Below are 21,236 nucleotides of genomic sequence, written 5' to 3' on the forward strand. Positions count from 1 at the left end.
TTTGTCTGCTTGTGTGTGTGTGTGTGTGTGTGTGTGTGTGTGTGTGTGTGTGTGTTTGTGTGTTTCTGTGTGTGTTTGTGTGCGCACGCTTGGTGCTCTGCATTCAAACATCTTAAATACTTTATTTGGTTCCACATAGAAGACAAATTAAACCATATGCATCAAATATGTAAGAAAAAGTCCTGCACAGTAATACAATTTATTATCCCATGACTACTATTCTCTAGTGAAAATTTTTGTGGAAGAAAAACAGACAGACAGAGAGAAAATAAAATTGCAGTCTCACAACTAATACACACACATATATCACTATTGCACACTGCTGTATGTTTGTTTTTGTACATTATCAGGACAAAATGTTCTGAATTTTTGGGAAAACCAGAAAAAACTATAACAGTCATCATCAAAATGGTCCTGCCTTGGTGGCTTTTGTGTTTTGAAACTGACAGAGCAGATCAGTTTCTCTTTGGTTATAGCAGTCAAGTGTCTGTTGCCCTTTACATTGTCTTTTAATTTCATGATGAATGGACCAAAAGAAATGGCCCAAAATGACTTGGAAAAAAGTCTGGTTCCATTGCTTTACATTAAAAGTAAAGTAGGTTTTTTCCTTTTCCTGTAAAGTTACCATTTTGGAGATATGGTTTTCTTCTAACAACAGCGATATATATATATATATATATATATATAAAATACACAAGATAGATATTATTACATACAAATACTGGCCACTTCATTAAGTACACCTCCTTATATCTACACTCATTGTCGTCATTTTTTCAGCTCTACTGTTTCTATGCATACTTTGTTAGCCCCCTTTCACCCTGTTCTTTAGTTATGTGCTTGTGACTGTGTGTTTGTGACTGTGAGAGTCTCTGTTTGAACAGAATATTGATATTATTGGGAAAAATAAACATAAACAGAGGTGATAGAGTCTGCCTCAAGTCTTTGAATGGTTGACTTTTATAGCAGTGGGGTGTCCTGCAATATCTCTGCACCAACACACACTTCATTATAGGATGCAAATGACACACACACACCCATACACACACACACTCACACATACTCTTCTGACCCATTTCACAAACTCCTTCACACACCCACGCACACATACACACGCTGAACAATTCATAAAATTTTCACTCTCTTTTAATGTTGCATAAGGTCCAGCAAAGATATGCTAAATTCTCTCAGCATTTCTGAAGAAAAGTTGAGAGAAGGTTTGGAAATGTAGCTAAAATAAATAAATAAAAAATTGCAATAAATCATTCACAATGAATAATTTGGTTGCAAGCAGATGAAACGTCATTGAGCTAAGAAGACAGAAGTGAGAAGACTTTAGTAATGAATGTTGATTTGTCACTAATTAGGAGAACGTTAAGCCTGCTTACTCGTGTGCTCTGCACCAGCACTGCTTTAGTCACACTGCCACGGCGCAAGTGTTAAGAGTCTAATTGCTGCTCTTGGAGCTTTGCATGAACTGCACTCGCAAAGACTTTGACGCCAATGTACTTACAAGCTTTTCCGTGTGAAAGCTATTTCGGATTACACAATGTGGTTTCCATGGCCACCTGTGTTGTGTCCATGCCAACAGCAGATTGGGACTGAGCACCGTGTGTGTATGTGGTGTATGGGTGTGTGTGTGTGTGTGTGTATGTGTGAGTGTGCGTGTGTTTGTATGTGTGTGTCTGAGAGGGGGCTGTGGAGATGTGCCAGGGGCGATGCCAACCTTTCTCCATTCTCAGCCCCACACACATACACACATGCACACACACACACACACCTGTACCCACCTGTGCCCACGCTACTGAATCACCATGGAAACAGGGAACGGAGAAGAGGCACTTTGATTCCAGCTGGAGCGGCAAAGAGGCTAAATCACTGCCAGCTGCAGTGCCAGGATACAACTTTAAAGGAATAGTTTGGCCACAAATTATTTACACAGTTTTCCCGAAATGCACTTGATCAGCAAAGACATGTTTGTTGTTGGAAATTTGCTTCTATAATTTTGCAATAGTGGTACAAGGCTAATGTAGCTAACAAGTAATGGAAGATTATACCTCACTTTTTAGCATGAGTAAAATAGCATGCATATATCCTGACTCAATCTTCCTCAAACTGTGTTCGGTTGTTAATTTTACATAGATATGCGTATGTGTGTGGTGCGGAGTGGGAGCAGAGCTGGGAGTGGAGCAACGTAATCTTTCCCAGAGAATTTTTAGAAAGTTGATGTTCTCTCTCACACCAAAATTGCTCCAGTACCACTTCATCCCATGAGCCAGTCTTTTTTTCCACACTGACTACCTCAGCAGATCATTAGAAATTGTCAGTAATCAGAACAAAATTCAACAGATATCACACAGAAATAGTTTTGTGTCATCCATTTTGCTGTACGAATGATAAAAAACATCATGTTAAAAGCAGATGCATTTGTTTATCCTAAGCAGTTTTCGGCTTGTGATTGATTGAGCCATCGTTTCAAGCCTATACCTACCAAAAAAGCCTGTGTAGCACAGAATATTTAGCTAGTTTTTGTTTTATAACAGCCATAAATTATATACATTCATGACATTGAGTGTAATGTCTTGTCCATACGTTCAAGACATAAAATAAATACCATAAGAATTAATCTTATGGAGCTGACATGGAGCGGGTTTTTTCTGCTGTGTGAGTGAGAAGAGGGAAATAGAAAATGTGGAGTTGGAGCGGAGTGCTTAGAGAATGCTCCACTCCACTCACATACTCTGTTCTGACACTGTCTGATGTTTAACCCTTAGAAGTCTAGAGTTATTAGTGTCCTTATGATAATATATAAATGTATTTAACTATTTGTATATTAACCTACATGCAGTGCTTTTGAAGAGTCAGAGACCACCCTTCATTTAGTTAATTTCATTTAGTTCATTAAGTTATTCCTTTTCAACATCTTAGCAGATAAAATATATTTAAAAGCAAATTACATGAAGTCTCCAACACTAAATATATTTTTTTCAGTATTGAATCTGTTCACGCATTTGGAAGACTTGCTTTGAGTTTTTCAAAAACCTTCCATATCTTTTATCCCCATCTACAGACTTGGCATGATAGAGCATGAGTCTGCTCGCCACAGACATTTCTGCCCTGAGAATACAGAAAACCTAAGCTAAAATCAGACATCTGAGATGTACAAAGACATAGAAAAAACTCAACAAACCTAAAGCTAATCATCGAAGCCAACAACATAGGTTACTGCCACTGCTGGCAGACCCAAGGAAGACGACATGACATTTAAAAAGAGACAGCTGAGATGTGCAAAGGACAGGAAATAGAACACAGCAAACTTAAACACCTAAATCTAATCATATTGCCATGCCGGGCATGAAACATGTTCATCATCCATTTATGTCTTACCTGTATTGACTCAATGAGGAGTAACATTAGACATTTGCTTTGACATTTTCACAAAGCCCTTACCAGCTTTTATAGTAAAAGAGCATTGTAAGTACCAAATTTTTTTCAACATTTGTTTTTGGCTTTGGATGGGTAGAAAATTATATGATTTATGGACAAATGTACTTTTAAATGTTACATCTTTTAACCACAACTGGAGCTTCAAATTCAAAAACTGGCACAGGATAACCTGAAGGCTTGAAGCAATGGCTTATAGCAATGGCTGCGAAGCAGGGCAGAGGGCTGAGGAAAATAAGGCAGAGCTTGGTGGAGAGTGTAATGATTTGACTGGCCATAATACAATGACAACACACACAGAAAATAAATCGCATTTAAGTAAAATTTGACTTAATAAAAAATATTCTTTCCACATTTCATTGGGTAGGCCTGTGGTCAGCCTGTGGTGCACCCCTGCAGTAACATAAAATATGTGATGAACTCTGTACAGCACTGCCTGTTGTGTCAGACAGTACCAGATTAGATGATATTGCGCTAGCACCCGAGCATGCATTTGTTGCAACATTCAAGGTGAAACGGGAAATCAGGGGCTTCAGCTTCATCTAATTCTCTCGCCTCCATTACAGTTAGCAGTCCGGGGCTCTATAAATTGAGACCGTGTGCCTGAGTTTATACATGAGCTCACAGTAACCAGCCCAAAACGCTACCGGCCCACTGGGAATTTTCCTGACTCTCTGGATTATTACATTATTATACTATATTATGTTATTGCATGGAATTCAAATTGTTTAAATAAAAATGAAGAATTACTTGAAAGTTTAAAGTCTGGACTTTTTCTGCTTTTTTTCAAAGACCAACAAGTGAGAATTAATCTTGAATAGATTTGCTTATGTGGTTTCTGACTCTGTCAGGCATACAGTTATTTAGTGTGCAGGAGTATGTTGTATAGCTAAAAAAGTCATACAGTTTCAGAAACCACATAAGCAAGTCTTTTTGAGATTACTGAACAGTTCGACTGATCGACTACATTTGATGTAAGAAGGAAAACTGTGTACATCTGATTTTTGGCCAAATCATTACTTAAACCTGCTGTGACAGTGTTGAAGGACTTGCGCCAATATTTATTTGTGACACTCATATTGATGAAGTGGTCTTGGTGCGTGTGTGCATTTCTGTGTGATGATTAAATGAACTTTTGCTGATGCTGATTTGAGCTCATGTGGGTTTGCAATTTCCCATGGTTCACTGGGGTTGTGATCACACGTCCTTTACACATGCTCCCAACACCATGCATCTGTCAAGCCTAATCAGGACAAGGTGTGTGTGCATGTGTGTGCGTGAGTGTGAGTGTGAGTCTTTGCCCCTAATCAGGACAGAGTTATGTAATCATAATTAATTAAGGCTTAATTACAGAGGCTGCTAAATGATAGTGAGGCTGCTAAATTCTCTTTAAGCATCCAAGTGCATGAGTGCGCACACACACACACACACACACACACACACACACCCACACACACCCCAGACCGCATTTACATGCCTATAACACGCATTTCCCTGTTTTTTCTCTTAACCTTGTTCACTATTTTCCTGCTTCATCCTCCTGTATCTCTATTTTCACTCCCATATCTATGTATTTCTCAGGGACACACACATAAGTAATTCTCCATATAAATATCTTGGCTGTCACAGTAAAATAGGTCTGCAGAATCAGTATGCTTTTCTAAAGTGGAACATATCCACTGCTGTCTGCCACACTGTACTCCCCGAATAGACTCTCATGTCTTTTGAAGCATCAAATCTGCCCTATTTTTCTCTAGCCTATAATGTAGCTAAAAGGAGGTCTCTGCTTGTAGTGTTTTGCTTGCCTGTACTGCCATTCTAACTGAGAATATGGCCAATCCACGGTATGTTTCTTAGTTCGATTTTGTTTGACAGCGTACATAGCATACATACAAAAATGTGCTGACTTTGTAGGAAAACTAGAGAAAAACTCAGCTGACCTACAGGACTAACAAGATGCTCCTGCCTGTAAATGTGCATGCTTCTTTATTTACCCCTTAGATGTCTAGATTTAACTAACTACCTAATTATGTATTTGATTACATAGGAAAAAATCAATTACAGTCACATTCAGTTTACATTCTATATCAGAACTAATTTGCATTTTTGTTATTATTTTTTGTGATTATGTTACATTTGGTTTAATGCCCAGCAATGACAGAAACATGGCAAAAATGTAAAGAATGGCTTGCCTCCTGAAAAAATTGTTATTCTCACACCCCTACATGAAATTCAAATTGCAATAAAACGCTTTCTTAACTACTACTTATGTGAAATGTGGTCTCAATTGAAAGTATGGAAGAATTTTTTCTGATTGTGATAACTGATGATAACTGCAACTTCTAAAGGATTAAAACTGGCAGAGTGTTAAGGTTAGGTTTGGGGTTAAGCTTAGAAAATAATTATTACATATAATTATTACATACATAATCCATATGAAACGTAAAGAACTTTTAACGTTTAATATTCATCATGAATGATGAACAGAGCTATAGCTGATGTACCATTGAGAATGAAGTTATAATACATTTAACATGCAGAGTACCTGCATATTTTAAAAGTTCTGATCAAATCTTAGGTGGACTTGACTGAGGCTGGATTATCATAAAAATATAATATATAATATCCTATAGTATTGTATTGTAAAAATAATATAATAACTCCCTGAAATACTGTTTTCGGTGTCTAGTTTTATTAAGATTAGTATCTACATTGTGTAAGTTTATCATTATATATTCAATATCACAACTTATTAATATAACAAATGATTTTAAACGTTTAAAGTGGTGGTGGACATAGTACATATGGGAGATATCATTACATTTAGGTACTTAAAGATATATAATACAAATGGGTCGTATTGTTGTAAAGGGGGTGCTCTCCTGCTCCGCTGTGTTGTTCCAAAGTTGGGCATAGTCAGACAGCAAAATGACCAGTTTCCCTTGTAAGTGGATGAATAAAGTATAGCTTAACTAACTTAACTTAGTTACATGTTTATATAATACCTATGGGACGTATCACCCCACATCCTAAAACAGTATAAAAAAACAAACCTGTATGTGTGCACAAATGTGTAGAAGTCTGTGGGTGTGTACAAGCGTATGTGTGTTTTGTCAAGTGTTTACGGTGTGTGTGGTTGAGTAAGTGTTTGCCGGCCCCTAATGGAAAAGCATTGTACCAACTTGTGGGGGTCACATGTATTATTCACGCAGCACAGCGCACACACTGCAGGGACCCATGTAACACACACCAGAGAATGAGAGCGACAGCGAGCAAGGGAGTTTTATTTCTGTGAGCGGGTGCTTGTGTGTAAGAGAGAAAGAGAAAAAGAGCTGTGAATCTCAGAAGGAGTGTGTGTACTGTAACACTTCTCCTACACTCAGTCTGTCAATATATCACTCACACACTGTATCAACTGTGCTCACACTGTGTGTGTGTGTGTGTGTGTTGGGGGTGGAGGGGTGGTTCTGGTCAGGCTTCATCAGGTTTTTGCTCCTGATCCTGATCAGAGTTTTTTAATGTTGAGTATTGATAGCAGGCGAGTCTGATCTGATTTCTGTATTTTTGTACATAATACAGCTGTATAGGGCACACTTCAAGTACTTTAGTTTGTATGATCCGGTTATGTAAGATGCTATGCTGCCATTTACTTTAAACTGCTCCCTTTGTAACCCCCTTTTTTAAATGACCATTTTGGTGTTTAATTAACATATACAAATTAGCTTTTTCTCAGTTTGAATATACATTTGAGTAAAAAGGGACTGACATTTCATCAAGCTAAATAAAACCAATACTGATCCATCACAATATTTTTCAGAAACTAAATCAAACTGTACTGTCTGCCACAACACGAATGAAAGTGTTATGAAGACAAAGTTATTATTTTTTGTGTTTTCTGTGAATGGAATATAGATTAGAAGGGGATTCCTTCAATGTCAGAACTTAGATACCCATGAAATGGTGATGTCTTTGGTGATCAATCTACTGTTATGTTAATTTTGTATCAAAACGACACATCACAGCCATTTGACCTGCAATTTTGTGCCCTGGTTTCTGTCAAAATATTCATCACTATACTAAAAAACAAACTTAAAACTTAATTTCCTTTTTTGGAAAACATAAAATAAAAAACATTTTAATGTACTATAAACTGAAATTAAACTGAACGTGAAAACCAAAATAAAACAAAAACTATTAAAAATTTCAGACAGAAATAACCACGTATATGTGACTAGAGATAGAGTATGTGTAGGGGTGTGTGTGTGTGTGTGTATGTGTATGTGTGTGTGCACTATAGAGACAGCATTTACACAGCAGCACACATAAGATATGAAAAGAAGAACTAAAGGACAACTTTGCTGTCTCTTTTTTTCTCTGAGGTAGATTCGGCCCTGCTGTGTTTAGCTGCTCTCCCACAGTGCTCCCCTACACTCCTCTTCCTCTCTCTCTCTTCCTCCTGCATGTCATCCTTCCATCACACTTCTGAACTGACACACACTATCACTCCAACCGTGTGAGCACACACATAAAAAACACTCTTGCTGGCCTTCTTCCTCAGACGATCATAAAATGTCTTCTCTTGTACTTACAGTCACAGATGTGGTGTCGATTGAAAGCTTACAATCCACACTCTTAGCAGAAGAAACAAAATGTAAGAAATGGCAATCTTGATGTATGTACACTATGATGGGTTAACACCTTAAATTACCAGGATTATCATCCTTAGGCTTCGGCTCCGTAATTACATGTTAAAAAAATCTTTTGTTATAGGAGTGTGGAAAAATGCCTGGATCCCCCAGTGGGCCATTTAAGGTGTTAAAGCATTTTGTTGCTGATAATGTTGAGCAGATGGCTACCATAAGTTTGAGAATCCTTATTAAGGAAAGGTTAACCTCAGTTAGTATTCCGTAGAATGAAGTTGCTATTTCATTTAGGGACATTTTTGTTACTGTCTGCATTTATTTCATTTGTCAGGTTAACAGATTCAGTTTAAGGCAGACAGTAAGAGCAGTTGGAAGGAATTAGCTAATTACACACAGTTTAGCTCCTGCACTTCCTCTGAGTGCTTGATAAGAGCAGTACTTGTTCTGTCACTTGAATTTAATTTCATTACAATCTACAATTTAAATGACATATTTTAGTTTTGATCACACTAGTTGACCTAATTACAGTTACAAATCACAGAGTAGTCACTGTGAACAGTAACAAGGCTGCATGTTTTGTCTATCCTCATTCTCACTGGGCATTTGCATCACCAGAAGCTTTTCCTTCATTTGAGTATTTAAGGTTTAATTATAATGAATAATAGAGGAAAATGACTAGTGACCAGTGCAGGGCAGTTGACCCAAAAAAAAACTGCCTTGTTTGCTCTTCCTCAGTTTCTCTGTTTGCTCTCTTTCAGCTAAGGTGGTGAAATAAACCAGATGTTGAATTTTTTTATTTATTTATTTTTTTTTGTAGCCATGGATGCCAGTGGACCCAGTACTATACAAAAAAAGGAATACACAGCACCGTACTGTTTTCTTTCCACCTGATAAACCATTAAACCCTCTTAAAACTCTCCTCTAATAAGCATCCATTTATACACAGTCACTATGGCAACGTTTCCATGGCTGCATGTCGCTGTCGGTCACATTCTGCTGTGAGGCACGAATTAACATTTTTTGCATTGCCAACATAAGTTTAAAATACATTTTTCTTTTATATTATTTATCCTTGAAATCTACTTATAATTGTTATGTGGATTTATGTAAAAACAAAACAGAATAGTTCATTTTCATATGACCTTTTTCTGACCTCTCTATCTCTATCTCTCTCTCTATTACAATTAAACAGACTGTTTTTCTTAGTCTGCCTTTAAGACTGTGATGTCTTCTGTTCTGATTGAATGAATTGTATTGCGCCTCGTTCAAAAGCAGTCCACACTGAAAGACTCTTCATAAACTTTAACGTGAATGGGTTGGGCTAAACTGCTGTTTGCCAAATAGATTATGTAAATATATTGGTTTTTGTGACATCACAAAAACAATGAATTCAAATCAGGCTGTTCATGCAACTTAGTTTCCTTATATGGACAGTTTGAATTGGGTAGTGATTGGCATGTTTTGAAGGTTTAAGAACATTTACATACCACAGCAAACTTTTTGTATTACAAAAGGGAAAGGAAAAGTTAGTCTTTCATGAAACCGGCCTTTTAATTCTTTAATGACAGTATCATGACTAAAAGAGGCTTCCTAAAATAAAAACTCCTAGATAGAAAACTTTGGCAAGCATGAAACTGACTCAGTGTGAGTGTGTGTGTGTCCTGAAGCCTTTGCGTGGTAAGCGTGAGCTGTGGGTCAGTGCTGAGATGAGAATATATTCCAGCGGTGTAATTCATTAATTTGCTGTTTGCCATCCGCCACTCGGCCGGAATAATCCAGCGGGAAGGGCCAGCGCGCTTTCTGCCGGCGAAGGAAAATTGGATTTTGGATGAGCGATCGCACAGCTTAAAGCTCCACCAGCGGCCTGTCTGTTAAACACACTTCACATCACACACTCTCTGCTCACAGGCAATGTGGAGTTACAAGCAGAACTCATACAAACACACCTTTAATCCAGTCTTTCTGTTTCCCCTCACTCTATATTACTCTCTCTCTCTCTCTCTCTCTCTCTCTCACACACACACACACACACACACACACACACACATAGTCCCTATATAACCTTTTAACACGCACACACACACACACACAAACACACACACAGGCGAATATACAAGGCAAGGAGCAGCATTTTGTATTAACATGGGTAATCATGTGCTTGAATGAGTCCTCTGAACAAACATGGCTAAAGCAGTTATGAAAGGGAGTGAGAGAGAGATGGAAAAACAGAGAGAGAGAGAGACAGAGAGAGAAACAGAGAACGGAGAGACAGAAACAGAGAGAGTGAGAGACACGAATTACCTACAATCTGCAATGTGGCCGCACAAAAAGGAGATACTAAAAGGATGAATAGCATCATTGTGTGTGTTTGAGAGAGAAAAATCAGAAATGTCTTAATCATGTTTGGCACTTGTCTGTGCTTTGACAGTTTTCTACTAAATCTAGTCATACAAAAGAGGTAAAGATTTGCCATTGTTACATCTAACTCTCTGTGTGTGTGTGTGTGTGTGTGTGTGTGTGTGTGTGTATTACAGCTCCTCTGACTGAAGAGCCTCCAAAGATCCTGTTCCCTTCTGAAAACAAACTCCTCACCTTGGACCTGCAGATAGGTAAGAGTGACCATTTAATCCAGAAGTGTCCAAACTTATGTGCAACGATTCGGTGTGCCTGCCAGTTTTCAGTCCAAGCAAGCCAGAGCGCACCTGATACCACTTGTTTAATCAGTTGTTCTCAGTCTTCAAATGTTAGTGACGCTTTGTTACTCAAAAAATGTTTTTATGGAGATGGATGGCTTTTTATAATGATATGCACTGATATTTGTGGCAAATGTTTTACCACAGCATACAGTTTACATTTTTCCATTGAAAGCTCAAGCTTTCCCAGTTTTTTTTTTTTTTTTACAAAGAAGTGATGTAGCTAAAAGAGATAACACATGGATATATTTAGAAAGCAATGGTATAAAATTTATATTCTGCATCTCTCTCATAAACTTTTGTATATAGTGTGTACATTGAAACTTTTAGTGTCGTGGCAAAGCTGGCGATGTACTGGCCACGTAGCTGTAGCTTAGCCTAATATTAGCTTCGCACACCACAGCATGGGTTTGATTCTAGCAAAATGACTCACTGACACAAGTTTAGAGGACAATGACTCAAATCTGCAAATGACAACATATCCAGACATCTCAAAATGCCTTGTAAATACTGCCTCAGTCTACACTTTGCAGAGGCTAAAAGCATTCCGATCATTAGAATTATTTATTCTGTCTGTGGAAGGGTCAGCAGTATTCTGTCTTTTGTACTTTTAGCTTTACCATCAGCTAGATCATCAGCTAGATTGTGATCTAAAATTAACCAATGTCCAGTTACTTTCAATTTAGATGAGTTGACATCATAGACTGTTTATATTTAGACACCTAGCTAGCTTGTAATGAATGGCTGACATTAGCAGGTTGTTTCGCTCAGTATCAGTCATTACCTTACAGTCAAGTCGCATTGGCTAACCTGCTAATTTGAAACCATGCTATGATGAAAATTTTCAATAAAAAAAAACATAAAACACCAAAAATGTCAATTACATCTCTTAGACTGGGTATCCAAAAGAATGCTGTTGATGTTTGAGGAAATAAGAAAGCAAAGCTACAGTTTTCTTACAGATTATGGAGCTACTTATTTTCAGAAACCTTCTCATTCCAAACACACCGTGTGCGTTATCATACATTACTATGGAGACTTGGTGGCTGGACCCTGCTGCAACGTTGTTGCTTTCCATTCACAGCATGTGCTGTAGGCTAAATTTGAAGTGCATTCAACAGACATTGTTTCATGCACACTCTTTAGAACAGAGTAGAACAACTATATGCGGTTTCCCTATGAAAAAAGTTGCAGAGATTTTCAAAATCTGAGCCAGAATAACGCTCTGTACTGAGTTTTACTCTTGGAACAGGGTTCCAGGCCATTACAGCTCATTTTCACCTCTAGTGGTCATGCATATTCATAAATCTTTGCATTCTTAATTAGTGTGAAGTTTTAGGGATGCTCCTGTGCTATTTTAGTATTGCTATTTTCTTGGGCCTCACAGTAATATATATAATTTAAAATATTTTGTTTTTCAACGTTGGTTGTTTTTTTATGGTTTAAAATGTGACTTTAATCTTTTAACACGAAAAGTGTCTATTTCTGTTTTGTTAACGTTTTTCTGTTGATGTTATTTTTGAACGCTGTTGTGTTTATTTTGATATATAAAGGAAGTGAAAGAATGTGCCAAAAATAAGAATATAAGTCTATTTTCAGTCAAGCTTTATTGTCATTCTGATTACTAATAAGTCCTGACCTGCGCTCTGGAAGGTGCATCCAGAATGAAAGGAAGCCTTGTGCATATTTTATAGAATAATAGAAAACATGGTAGCGCACAGAAAGCTATGGTTCTATGTGCTGAAATGGATACTGTTGCCAATGGGGACATGTATGCAGTGGAACGCCTCTGGTAGCAGATTTTAGTGGCTTTCTCTTTTTTTGGGGCCCATTGGGTTCATGTGGTTAAAAGATATTAATTTAAGATATTTTTTTCTTTTTCTAATACAGTTAGCATGTAACATTTTCTTTCAGCAAAGGCATACTCTCATTACTTACAGGTTTTGACATAGCAGAAGCAGTGTGTGTATGTGTGTGAATGAGGTGTTACCTTCATAAAATGATACAAAATAGGTCGTCAGAATGATAAATATAAATCCTTCATGCCTATTTACTAGTCTCCCAACAATAGATGCTTCATATAATGCCCAAACATTCAGTGAGCGCATACGCATGTGTGTTGGACAGAGTCTGTTGGCTTGGCCGGGAGTCAGCATGTGTGTGTGTGTGTGTGTGTGTGTTGGCTGCAGGAGCAGATTGGAGCATATTGAGCAGACTCTGACCATGTTGTGGCTCCAGAGTGAAGGAGAAAACAGGACAGTGCCTGGGTCAGAGCAGAGCAACACGTGATGATCTGACACTTAGAGCTGAGTCTGAGGGCTGTGTGTTTCGGTCTGTCTGTCTGACTGTATGTCTACCTTCCTAATCACCATCAGTCTGTCCCCTCTCTCACTTGTTCTCTCTCACTTTCTTTCCCTCCCTCTTTCTCTCTTTTCTCTCTCCCTTTCTCTCCTTCTCTCTTCTTTCTCTCTTACTCTCTCTCTTTCTCTCTCTTCTCCTTTTTCTTTTCAATCTATTTTCTCTTATTCTCTCTCCCTCCTTTCTTTTTTCTCTCTTTCTCTCTCTTGCTCTCTCTTCTCTATCTTGCTGTCTCATCTTTCTCTCTTTCCTTCCCTCTCTCTTTTTCTCTCCGATCTATTCTGTCTCCCTTTATTCTCTTTTTCTCTCTATCCTCTCTCACTCTCTTTTCTCAACCCCTCTCTCTCACTCTCACTTCTTTCACTCTCTGTGTCTTTTCCGTCTACCTCTCGCTTGTTCTCTTTCTTTTGTCTCTCTCCCTGTCTCACTTTTTCTCCTTTTTCTTTTCTCTCTCCCTCATTTTCATCTCTCTCTCCCTCCCTGCTCTGTCTTTCTCTTTCTCCCTCTCTCTCCTTCTTTCTTTCTCACTCTTCCTCTCTTTGTCCCTTTTCTCTTTTACTTTCTCTCTTTTGCTTTTTTTTTCCTCTGTCTCTTTTTTCTTCTTTCTTTCTCTCCCTTTTAATCTCTTTTTCTCTCTTCTCTTTTTCGTTTCCTCTCTTTTCCTGTTTTTTTCTCTCTCGCCCTCTTTTTTTTGTCTCTCTCCCTCTCCCTCTCTCTCCCACTCTTCCTCTGTCACACACACACACACGCACACACACACACACACACACACACACACACTACCTGTCTAAGATAAGAATAGTTGCAAGCTATGGCTGACATCTAATTACCTAGAGGAACGAATTAAAGAGAAGAATAGAGAGAGACGGAGGAAGAGAAAGACATCAGGGTGAAAAAAAAGCAGGGCAGAATTAGAGAATAAATGAGGTGGCTCTGCAGTACAGTAGAGCATTGAGAGTTGTGTGAATGTATGAGTCGGTTGTGTAATGCTGATAAGATCAGGTAAAAGCATCTTTGCCCGTGTAATGCTGCAGTTAAACCTTTAACATTTATTGCTGTAAGGCTAATAGATTGGCATTATATAATAAAACCTTGCACTGAGTGCCTCTGTGTTAAGGAATGAAAAATAAGCCTTGGAGATAAGTCTCCTTTTTTCTTCTCCTGACTGCCAGGGGGAACAGATGATGAGATGAAAGGGTAAAATGATGGGGGGATGAGTGATGGAGAAAGAGATGGAGAGAATGAGCTTTGGCTGAACCCATCATAGCATTATTAGTGGCAGCCAGTGACAGACATACACACACAACACAAGCGGCCTGTCAAATGTCCTCAAAATCGGTGTTTGAATTTTCATTCAGTAAAAATTATTACATGTAAATACGCGTATGATGCATTTGGAAGAAAATATATTGCAGTTTGCAAACGAATACAATTTATACAGCAATTTAAATCAACACATGCACAAACTGATTAATCACTTACCTTCATTTTTCATTGCTTATCCATTTGAACCAGCTTCTTAGCAATAATGCTGCTCAAATGACTGAAGGAAACAGTCATTCATTTCAGTTGGATTCTGCATGTAAGATTATTTCATTTAAGACTGTTCAGGTAAATGTGTATTGGCTGACCAACTGCAGTTATTTTCTTTGCTTTCTGATAGACGTAGGAAAGTGCAGTGCGGTTCAGTTCAGGAAAGTACACAGACTAAGTGGTGACTAACTCAGGGGAGACTGCAATTTCAATGTTAGGATTGTTTTTCAGCAGTGTGTCTGTGCAGTGAAATGGAACAATTTAGTGAAAATGGTAGAAGGAAAAAGTAGAAGATTTGTTTAAACTGTCGACCAGTAAAAGCAGCTCCATTTTGAGCTCCTTTTCTCTAATTCTAGAACCAACTGTGGCCATTTGCTGAGACTTCCTGCTGGTTTGTCACTTATAGCTATCACACTAACATTCACTTTAACCTTTAGAAATCTAGAGTTGTTATTGTAATTTTGTTATAGTATTTACATGTAATTGAACTATTACATGATTAATTTCACAATAAGTTATGCAATGGATTACATTTACATTCGATTTACATTTAAATGCATCTCTGACTTTTTTCTGTTTCGATTTGTAGAAAAGCAGAAACATAGCAAAAATATAAAAGTTATTCTAAAATATCATAATAAAAGTGTCTTCTCTTCTACTTATGAACACAAATGTTATAACCATTGTTTTGAGTTTAGAATCCTTACTTTAGAATTTCTCCACTTGTTTCAGTAAGGTACAAGAGAGAAGTAATTGATACAAAATTACAAGAGCACTGCAAAAGGTCTTTGCTTTGGCCTTATTGTCAGGCTAGGAAGATCCTCCCTGTCCCCTCTAGTTGATGTACAGAATTTGCAGCACCCTCCCAGCTTAGTAGCACCTATTGGCTAGCTAGTGACTGGAATTGACCATGACTAAATTGGGGAGCAAATCAGATAAAAAGAAAAGAAATGACAACATGATTTATCACTGGTTATATTAACAACATCTGTGTAACCACATAAATTATAAAGGAAGAGACTGGTTTCAAGAAGAGTGGGAACTTTCGTAGCGCTCAGCATAGCATCTGTTCAAGGGGATAATCTCTTTCTTTTAATAAAAAGCTAATCAAATTACTGGTAAAGCTGCAAGCAGGAAAAGCCTTATGCGCATTCACAGTAGCCAGAACAGTTTTTGTACGTTATTCGAGACAAATGCTACAAAAATATTTATGCTGTTTTTGTTTGATTTTAACAGAGATTTCAAATATATTTTCAAAATATTATTGTGGCTTTTAGTTTCAAGTTTTAGGTCTATCCCCATTCACAGAGATAGGAGCCTGGTCTTGTATGAGTGGAAATATCTGTCTGGGGGGTCAAGTTGACAGAATTTCCTATAAGGATGTTGGCAAAATTCACAGAAGCTTGCAGAAGCCACAACATGCACACTTCCAAAATCTCAAGTATGTGTTCTGTGAATCTGCAGAGCTGTGCATTAAACACTATTTGGCTGTCCAGCACCACTAAGGTGGGACAAGACCCAAACGATACTTCACCCAGAACAAAAATTAGTACAAAATCAAATGTAGCAGTTCATGGAGTATAGACGTGTAGTATACACCCATCTTTTTACAAGAACAGTGAAGTGAATATTTGTTCTTGGAGAGAGAGAGAGGAAACACACTTATTCCTCTTTGTATTCTGCATGTTCTGGTTTGGATACTTACCCTTAGCGTATGTGGTCACGTTACGTGCCAGTATATTGGGAGGTACCTATGCAACCATCTGTGCATGACGTCCGCATATGCTCACTTCTGCAGATGCAGAAGTATAAATCAGCCTTACGGGTTGATACACTAATTTTTCAGCTGTTTAGAAACTCGTGTAAAGCAGCAGCAGTGTGGGAGAGCCTCTCCTTCATGTTGAAACAATGGAATATATAACACACTACAGCACTACTGCAGCAGCAGTGTACTAGGGGGTCAGCCACTCAGACGCAGAAACACACACACAGTACACGATCTCTACACTGTAACAGAAATAACACAGAGGGAGGGAAAGACAGACAGAAAGAAAGAAAGAAGGAGAAAGCTGTTGGGGAGGGAAGAGAGACATGAGTGAGGTGAGGAACAGAAGAAATAAAAAAAAGTTTGTGATTTGAGCAGGAGCCATTTTCTGTCAGGTTTAGGCGAAGACGAGGGAGCAGAAAATAGACCAAACGAAAGAGGAGTGAGGGAGGTCATGGTGTAACTCCTCAATTCCCAAATCACGATTCCGTTCAAAAGAGCGCCGCACTTGTTTGAACTGAACTGAGTCAAAATTCAATTAAACCGGATTGGACTCTTCTCAGTTTCCTTCTGTCGTAAGTTCAGAGATGATGACTCACGCGCGCACACACATGAGGAGAGAATGTGTGTTTGCGGAGGTATTCAAAGGACACTTCTTAATATTAATCACACTCTCCAAAAATAATACAGTTGTTGCTAAGCAACGCCCAGGCCTCCTCGGGCGATGAAGGAATTTCTCTAAATAAACAACCGTTTCCTGTACGATATCTGCCATACTGTTACTGAAAGCAGAAACACACTCTGCATGAACTGATACATTTTAGTTTGGATGGTAAGATTTATTACAGCTGCCTGTTAGTATAAGAACAAGACTAAATCTTTTAAAATATTCATGTCCCGACATTTATGATAAAATAGATTTGCTCATACTCTGCCTGTTAAACACCATTACTACTGTTACCATGCTCATATAGTGCAACTTTCATAAATACCGTTGTATCCATATGTTTGGGCTCCCCTGGCCAAATTACATATTTTATTGATTTTTGAACTGAAAAGAAGTAAACACAACCTCTGAAGCAAACCATTTAAAACATAATGTTTTTTTGTTAATGCTTTGTATTTCATTCACTTTAAAAATAAAATAGAAATTGTGGCACATACAAATGGCAGTTCCAGAGTGTAATAAATTCTCTAACTCTTCAAACTTTGTGCTAACAACCATGGGCTTTTCTAGGCAGCTGGCATCTGAAAATGAGGCTAATTGATGCATACAAAACAGGAGAAGGCTAAGAAAATGTCAAAGCACTTCCAGCTAATAAAGGTACCACAGTTAATAGGCTGAAGATGAAAAGAGGCTGGATTCTACAGATAGATAATGATCCAAAACATACATCAAAATCCACCATGAAATGCAAGTTGAAGCTTCTGGAATGGCACTCACAGTCCCCTGACTTGAACATCATTGAAAATTTGTGGGTAGATCTTGAAGCATAATCATTAAGCATTAGCATAAGCATTATCTGTGAGCATAAGCTGGCCAAGAATATCACAGAACTAGAAGTGTTCTGCAAGTGGGTGAAAATACCTAAAACAGGAATAGAAACAGAAAGCAATGCAAGCTGTGATATCTATCACATTGAAGTACTGAAGTACTGACTTATTAGGCTATCCAGACTTTTGCTTATATCACTATTACTATTTTAGTTTGTTTTCTGTTTTTTAAATCAATCAAATATTAGGTAAGTGTCCATAAGCTTTTGCAGAAAATGTTTTAAAATAGTTAGCTATTTTGGGTTGTGTTTTCTTCTTTTCTCTTCAAAAATCAACAAAATAAGTAATTTATGTGGTGTGCCTAAACTTTCGCATACAACTATATATAGAGAGAACTAGATTGCTGATTATGTCACTATATTGATGGCAAAGTGAAATTACTTATTGATATTCCCTTTCAGGCCTAAGATATCTACAAGGATTATGTTATGATCTGTTTAAACCCAGGGCATTAATAGAGATAGTAATAAGCCTAATATGTGCAAAATCATAATTAATCGGGCTTTGTATTGGGACATGTCTATCTCAAACCCTACCACCTAAATTTCAACTTGTAAAAGTAATACAAATTTTATTTTTTCAATGCTGTTTTTGAAAAGACCGTTTTGACCATGTTTAATTTTTAAATGAAAACTTTTATTGAAAAAGTGCGGTTCCAAAGAATTTTATTCCAAAGGCGGGGCCTTATTTTAACCACACTCCTGCATTTTAGAACAAGAGATGAGATGGCATCCCTGTCCCTCATGGCCACATTGTGAGCAGTTAGATTAATCAAATTGTTTTGAAGTAAATGTGTCCAAAAGTCTGAAAATCAGATTGTAACCTTAAGAACTGTCACTACCAAAACATTGTTTCTGCAATTAAGTCAACTTTTTTGTATTTTAATGAAAAATATTATGATTTAATGTGTGTACAATCATTTAGGTGTGCTCAAAATTAACTAAAATTGTCACTACTGACACATTTGTTAATGTTTTGGAGGTGTTGTTATAGTACTGGTAGAGACAAAATGGAATGTTCCATCATTTAATTCATAAAATAAACATTACTAAGGTATTGGGCCAAAGCAAAAGATTTTACTCTAAATTACAAGTCAGTTCCAAAGTCCAAAATGTGTTTTCCACTCTGATTTTAAACCAATTTGGTAGAATGATCCATATAAATAAACATATGTCAGTATTGATTTGTAACACTTGCCCTGCAGGCCCGGCAAAAATGGTGCCAAAGATTGTTTCACTTATTCTCTTCCACCTTAAATGGAGCAGCACTTACATTTTGACATCTGTACAGGAACCTGAATATAACTGCTACCCCATTTAAGGGGGAATGGGAATTTTGAACAAGAAGGTATTTAGAACTTTAGCTTTGTCAAATTTCTCAAGTCATTTGTCTCATATGAGCATCCCATATACTTGTGCATCTGACTCTCACACACTGCTGGCTAAGGCTAAGCTAACCCCAAAAGACTGGCCATCTGTTTGTGTTTGCTGCCTTGAACAAAGTGGACTACTTTAGATGCAATATATTAGACAACGGGAGATGATGAAAGGATTGCCTTTTTTTTAACCATGCCTGAAACATCACTGGTGCAGCCACTCCACTAAAGAGGCTAATGTTAGCGTGGTTTGTACGGTTTCTGCATTGTCTTATCTTTGCCGGTATAATGTAATATGACAAAACTCATACCAGAGGAAGAATTATAATCAATTTATCAGATGAACTGTTCACTAGTACTTACCACTGAGTATCGGAAAAAGGCATGAAGTTTGGAATTTGTTTAAAAAAAATTGTGTTATCTTGTTATTTTTGGGTATTTGTGGTTTTGGAGTTTGCAACCTAGAACTGCAGTGAATGCAGGAATGTATATAACTTAAGTGTGCAGTCACAAATTGCCTTTAGAATGTCTAAATGTACTAATAAATAAGCTAAATGTGCCCTATGAATTAATATGGAATTGGTACATTGTGTTATCTGTGCTGATTTGTGGCACACTAGAATAGTGGTAATAACAAAATTCTGACCTTAAGAAGAATTTCAATAGATACAGGTCTGACTAGACTGTACCAACATCATAGCCTAAGCCAGTGGCCCAATTTAAAAGGTTACATGGTTACATAGCCTGTCTTCTAGATTCCAGAGCGCCTTCACTATAGACTGTAGAAAATAATTTGCCAGTTCAAACTCTATATAAAAAGGTAATACTTTAATCTAAAAAATGAATTAACTGCATATATAATTACCAAGTGATTAAAAATAAATATATCGGTATCTGCTGTTACGCCATGTAATCAAAACGCTATTGTACATATTACATTATTTTGTCCTGCCCTTTTGTGCCAGCTCTCACCTCCTGTACTGTTTGAAACTGGAAGGAAAACACATACAGTAGTAGAATGATACTTATCAAACCCGTCTTACTTATGCCAAACTAAGATGAGGCTGAAGTTTGCTTTTTTTGCCAGTTTCTTATTCAAATTTTTGTTCCACTTACATTAGGCAGTTGCATTTTGATATACTATTTAAGGTGGAAAGGAAGATTAATAAGACATACATTTTAGTCTTGACAAAGTTAGCTGACATAACTTACTTGTTGTGCCTCCTGTCTAACCAGCTAATGTTAGCTGAGTTTACAGAACAATTATACTTAATTCAGTTAACTTTAGTCTGTACCATTGACTTGTGTAAGATGTTGTTAAACTGTAAAATGGCACAAAGATAAGCACTTGAGGAGAGCATTTAGCTTACTTTTCTCATTTTCCCCCAAACTTTGATCACAGCAGTCCACTACTGTTCACATAAAAGTGCTGTCATACACTGAGCTCCAGCATCTTCCAGCTAATGATGAAGAATATATCAGAATTTCACAGTGACTCTATTCTTTAGTAACTTTAATAGAAACCTATTTTTAATTGAATCTTTTTATAAATAAACTCAATCAATATGTTCTCTCTTACTTCTTATTGTTTCACTAGTGGTTTTGGCACTGCTATAGGTAAATATGGTCATGCCAGTAAAGCTCACTGAATATAGAGTGAGTGAGAGAGAGTGAGTGATTGAGTAGTGGTAGAGAGATAAGAGTAAATCCCTTGTTTCTTTAGTGGGTGGGAGCTGTTCTCTCTAGTGTGTATATGTGTGTGTGTTTGTGTGCATGTGTCCCGTGAGGCCACGACTCTAATCAAGCACACACACTCCTGTTAGAGCGGCATGACCTTTGAGGCGTTGGCAGTTTCAGGCTGACCTTTAAGA

General features: G+C 37.5%; 1 protein-coding gene across 1 annotated transcript in view; it reads left to right on the forward strand.

Annotated features, from left to right (window-relative positions):
* The window catches only part of il1rapl1a (interleukin 1 receptor accessory protein-like 1a), a 111,649-nt gene that overhangs the window by 67,373 nt on the left and 23,040 nt on the right, over positions 1 to 21,236 (forward strand). Inside the window, exon 6 of the mRNA XM_036571430.1 lies at positions 10,622 to 10,696. Within this exon, the coding sequence (XP_036427323.1) occupies positions 10,622 to 10,696 (75 nt within the window). The remainder of the gene's footprint in view (positions 1 to 10,621; positions 10,697 to 21,236) is intronic.

Source organism: Colossoma macropomum, unplaced genomic scaffold, assembly GCF_904425465.1.
Source record: "Colossoma macropomum unplaced genomic scaffold, Colossoma_macropomum, whole genome shotgun sequence".
In the NCBI taxonomy this organism is placed as follows: Eukaryota; Metazoa; Chordata; class Actinopteri; order Characiformes; family Serrasalmidae; genus Colossoma; species Colossoma macropomum.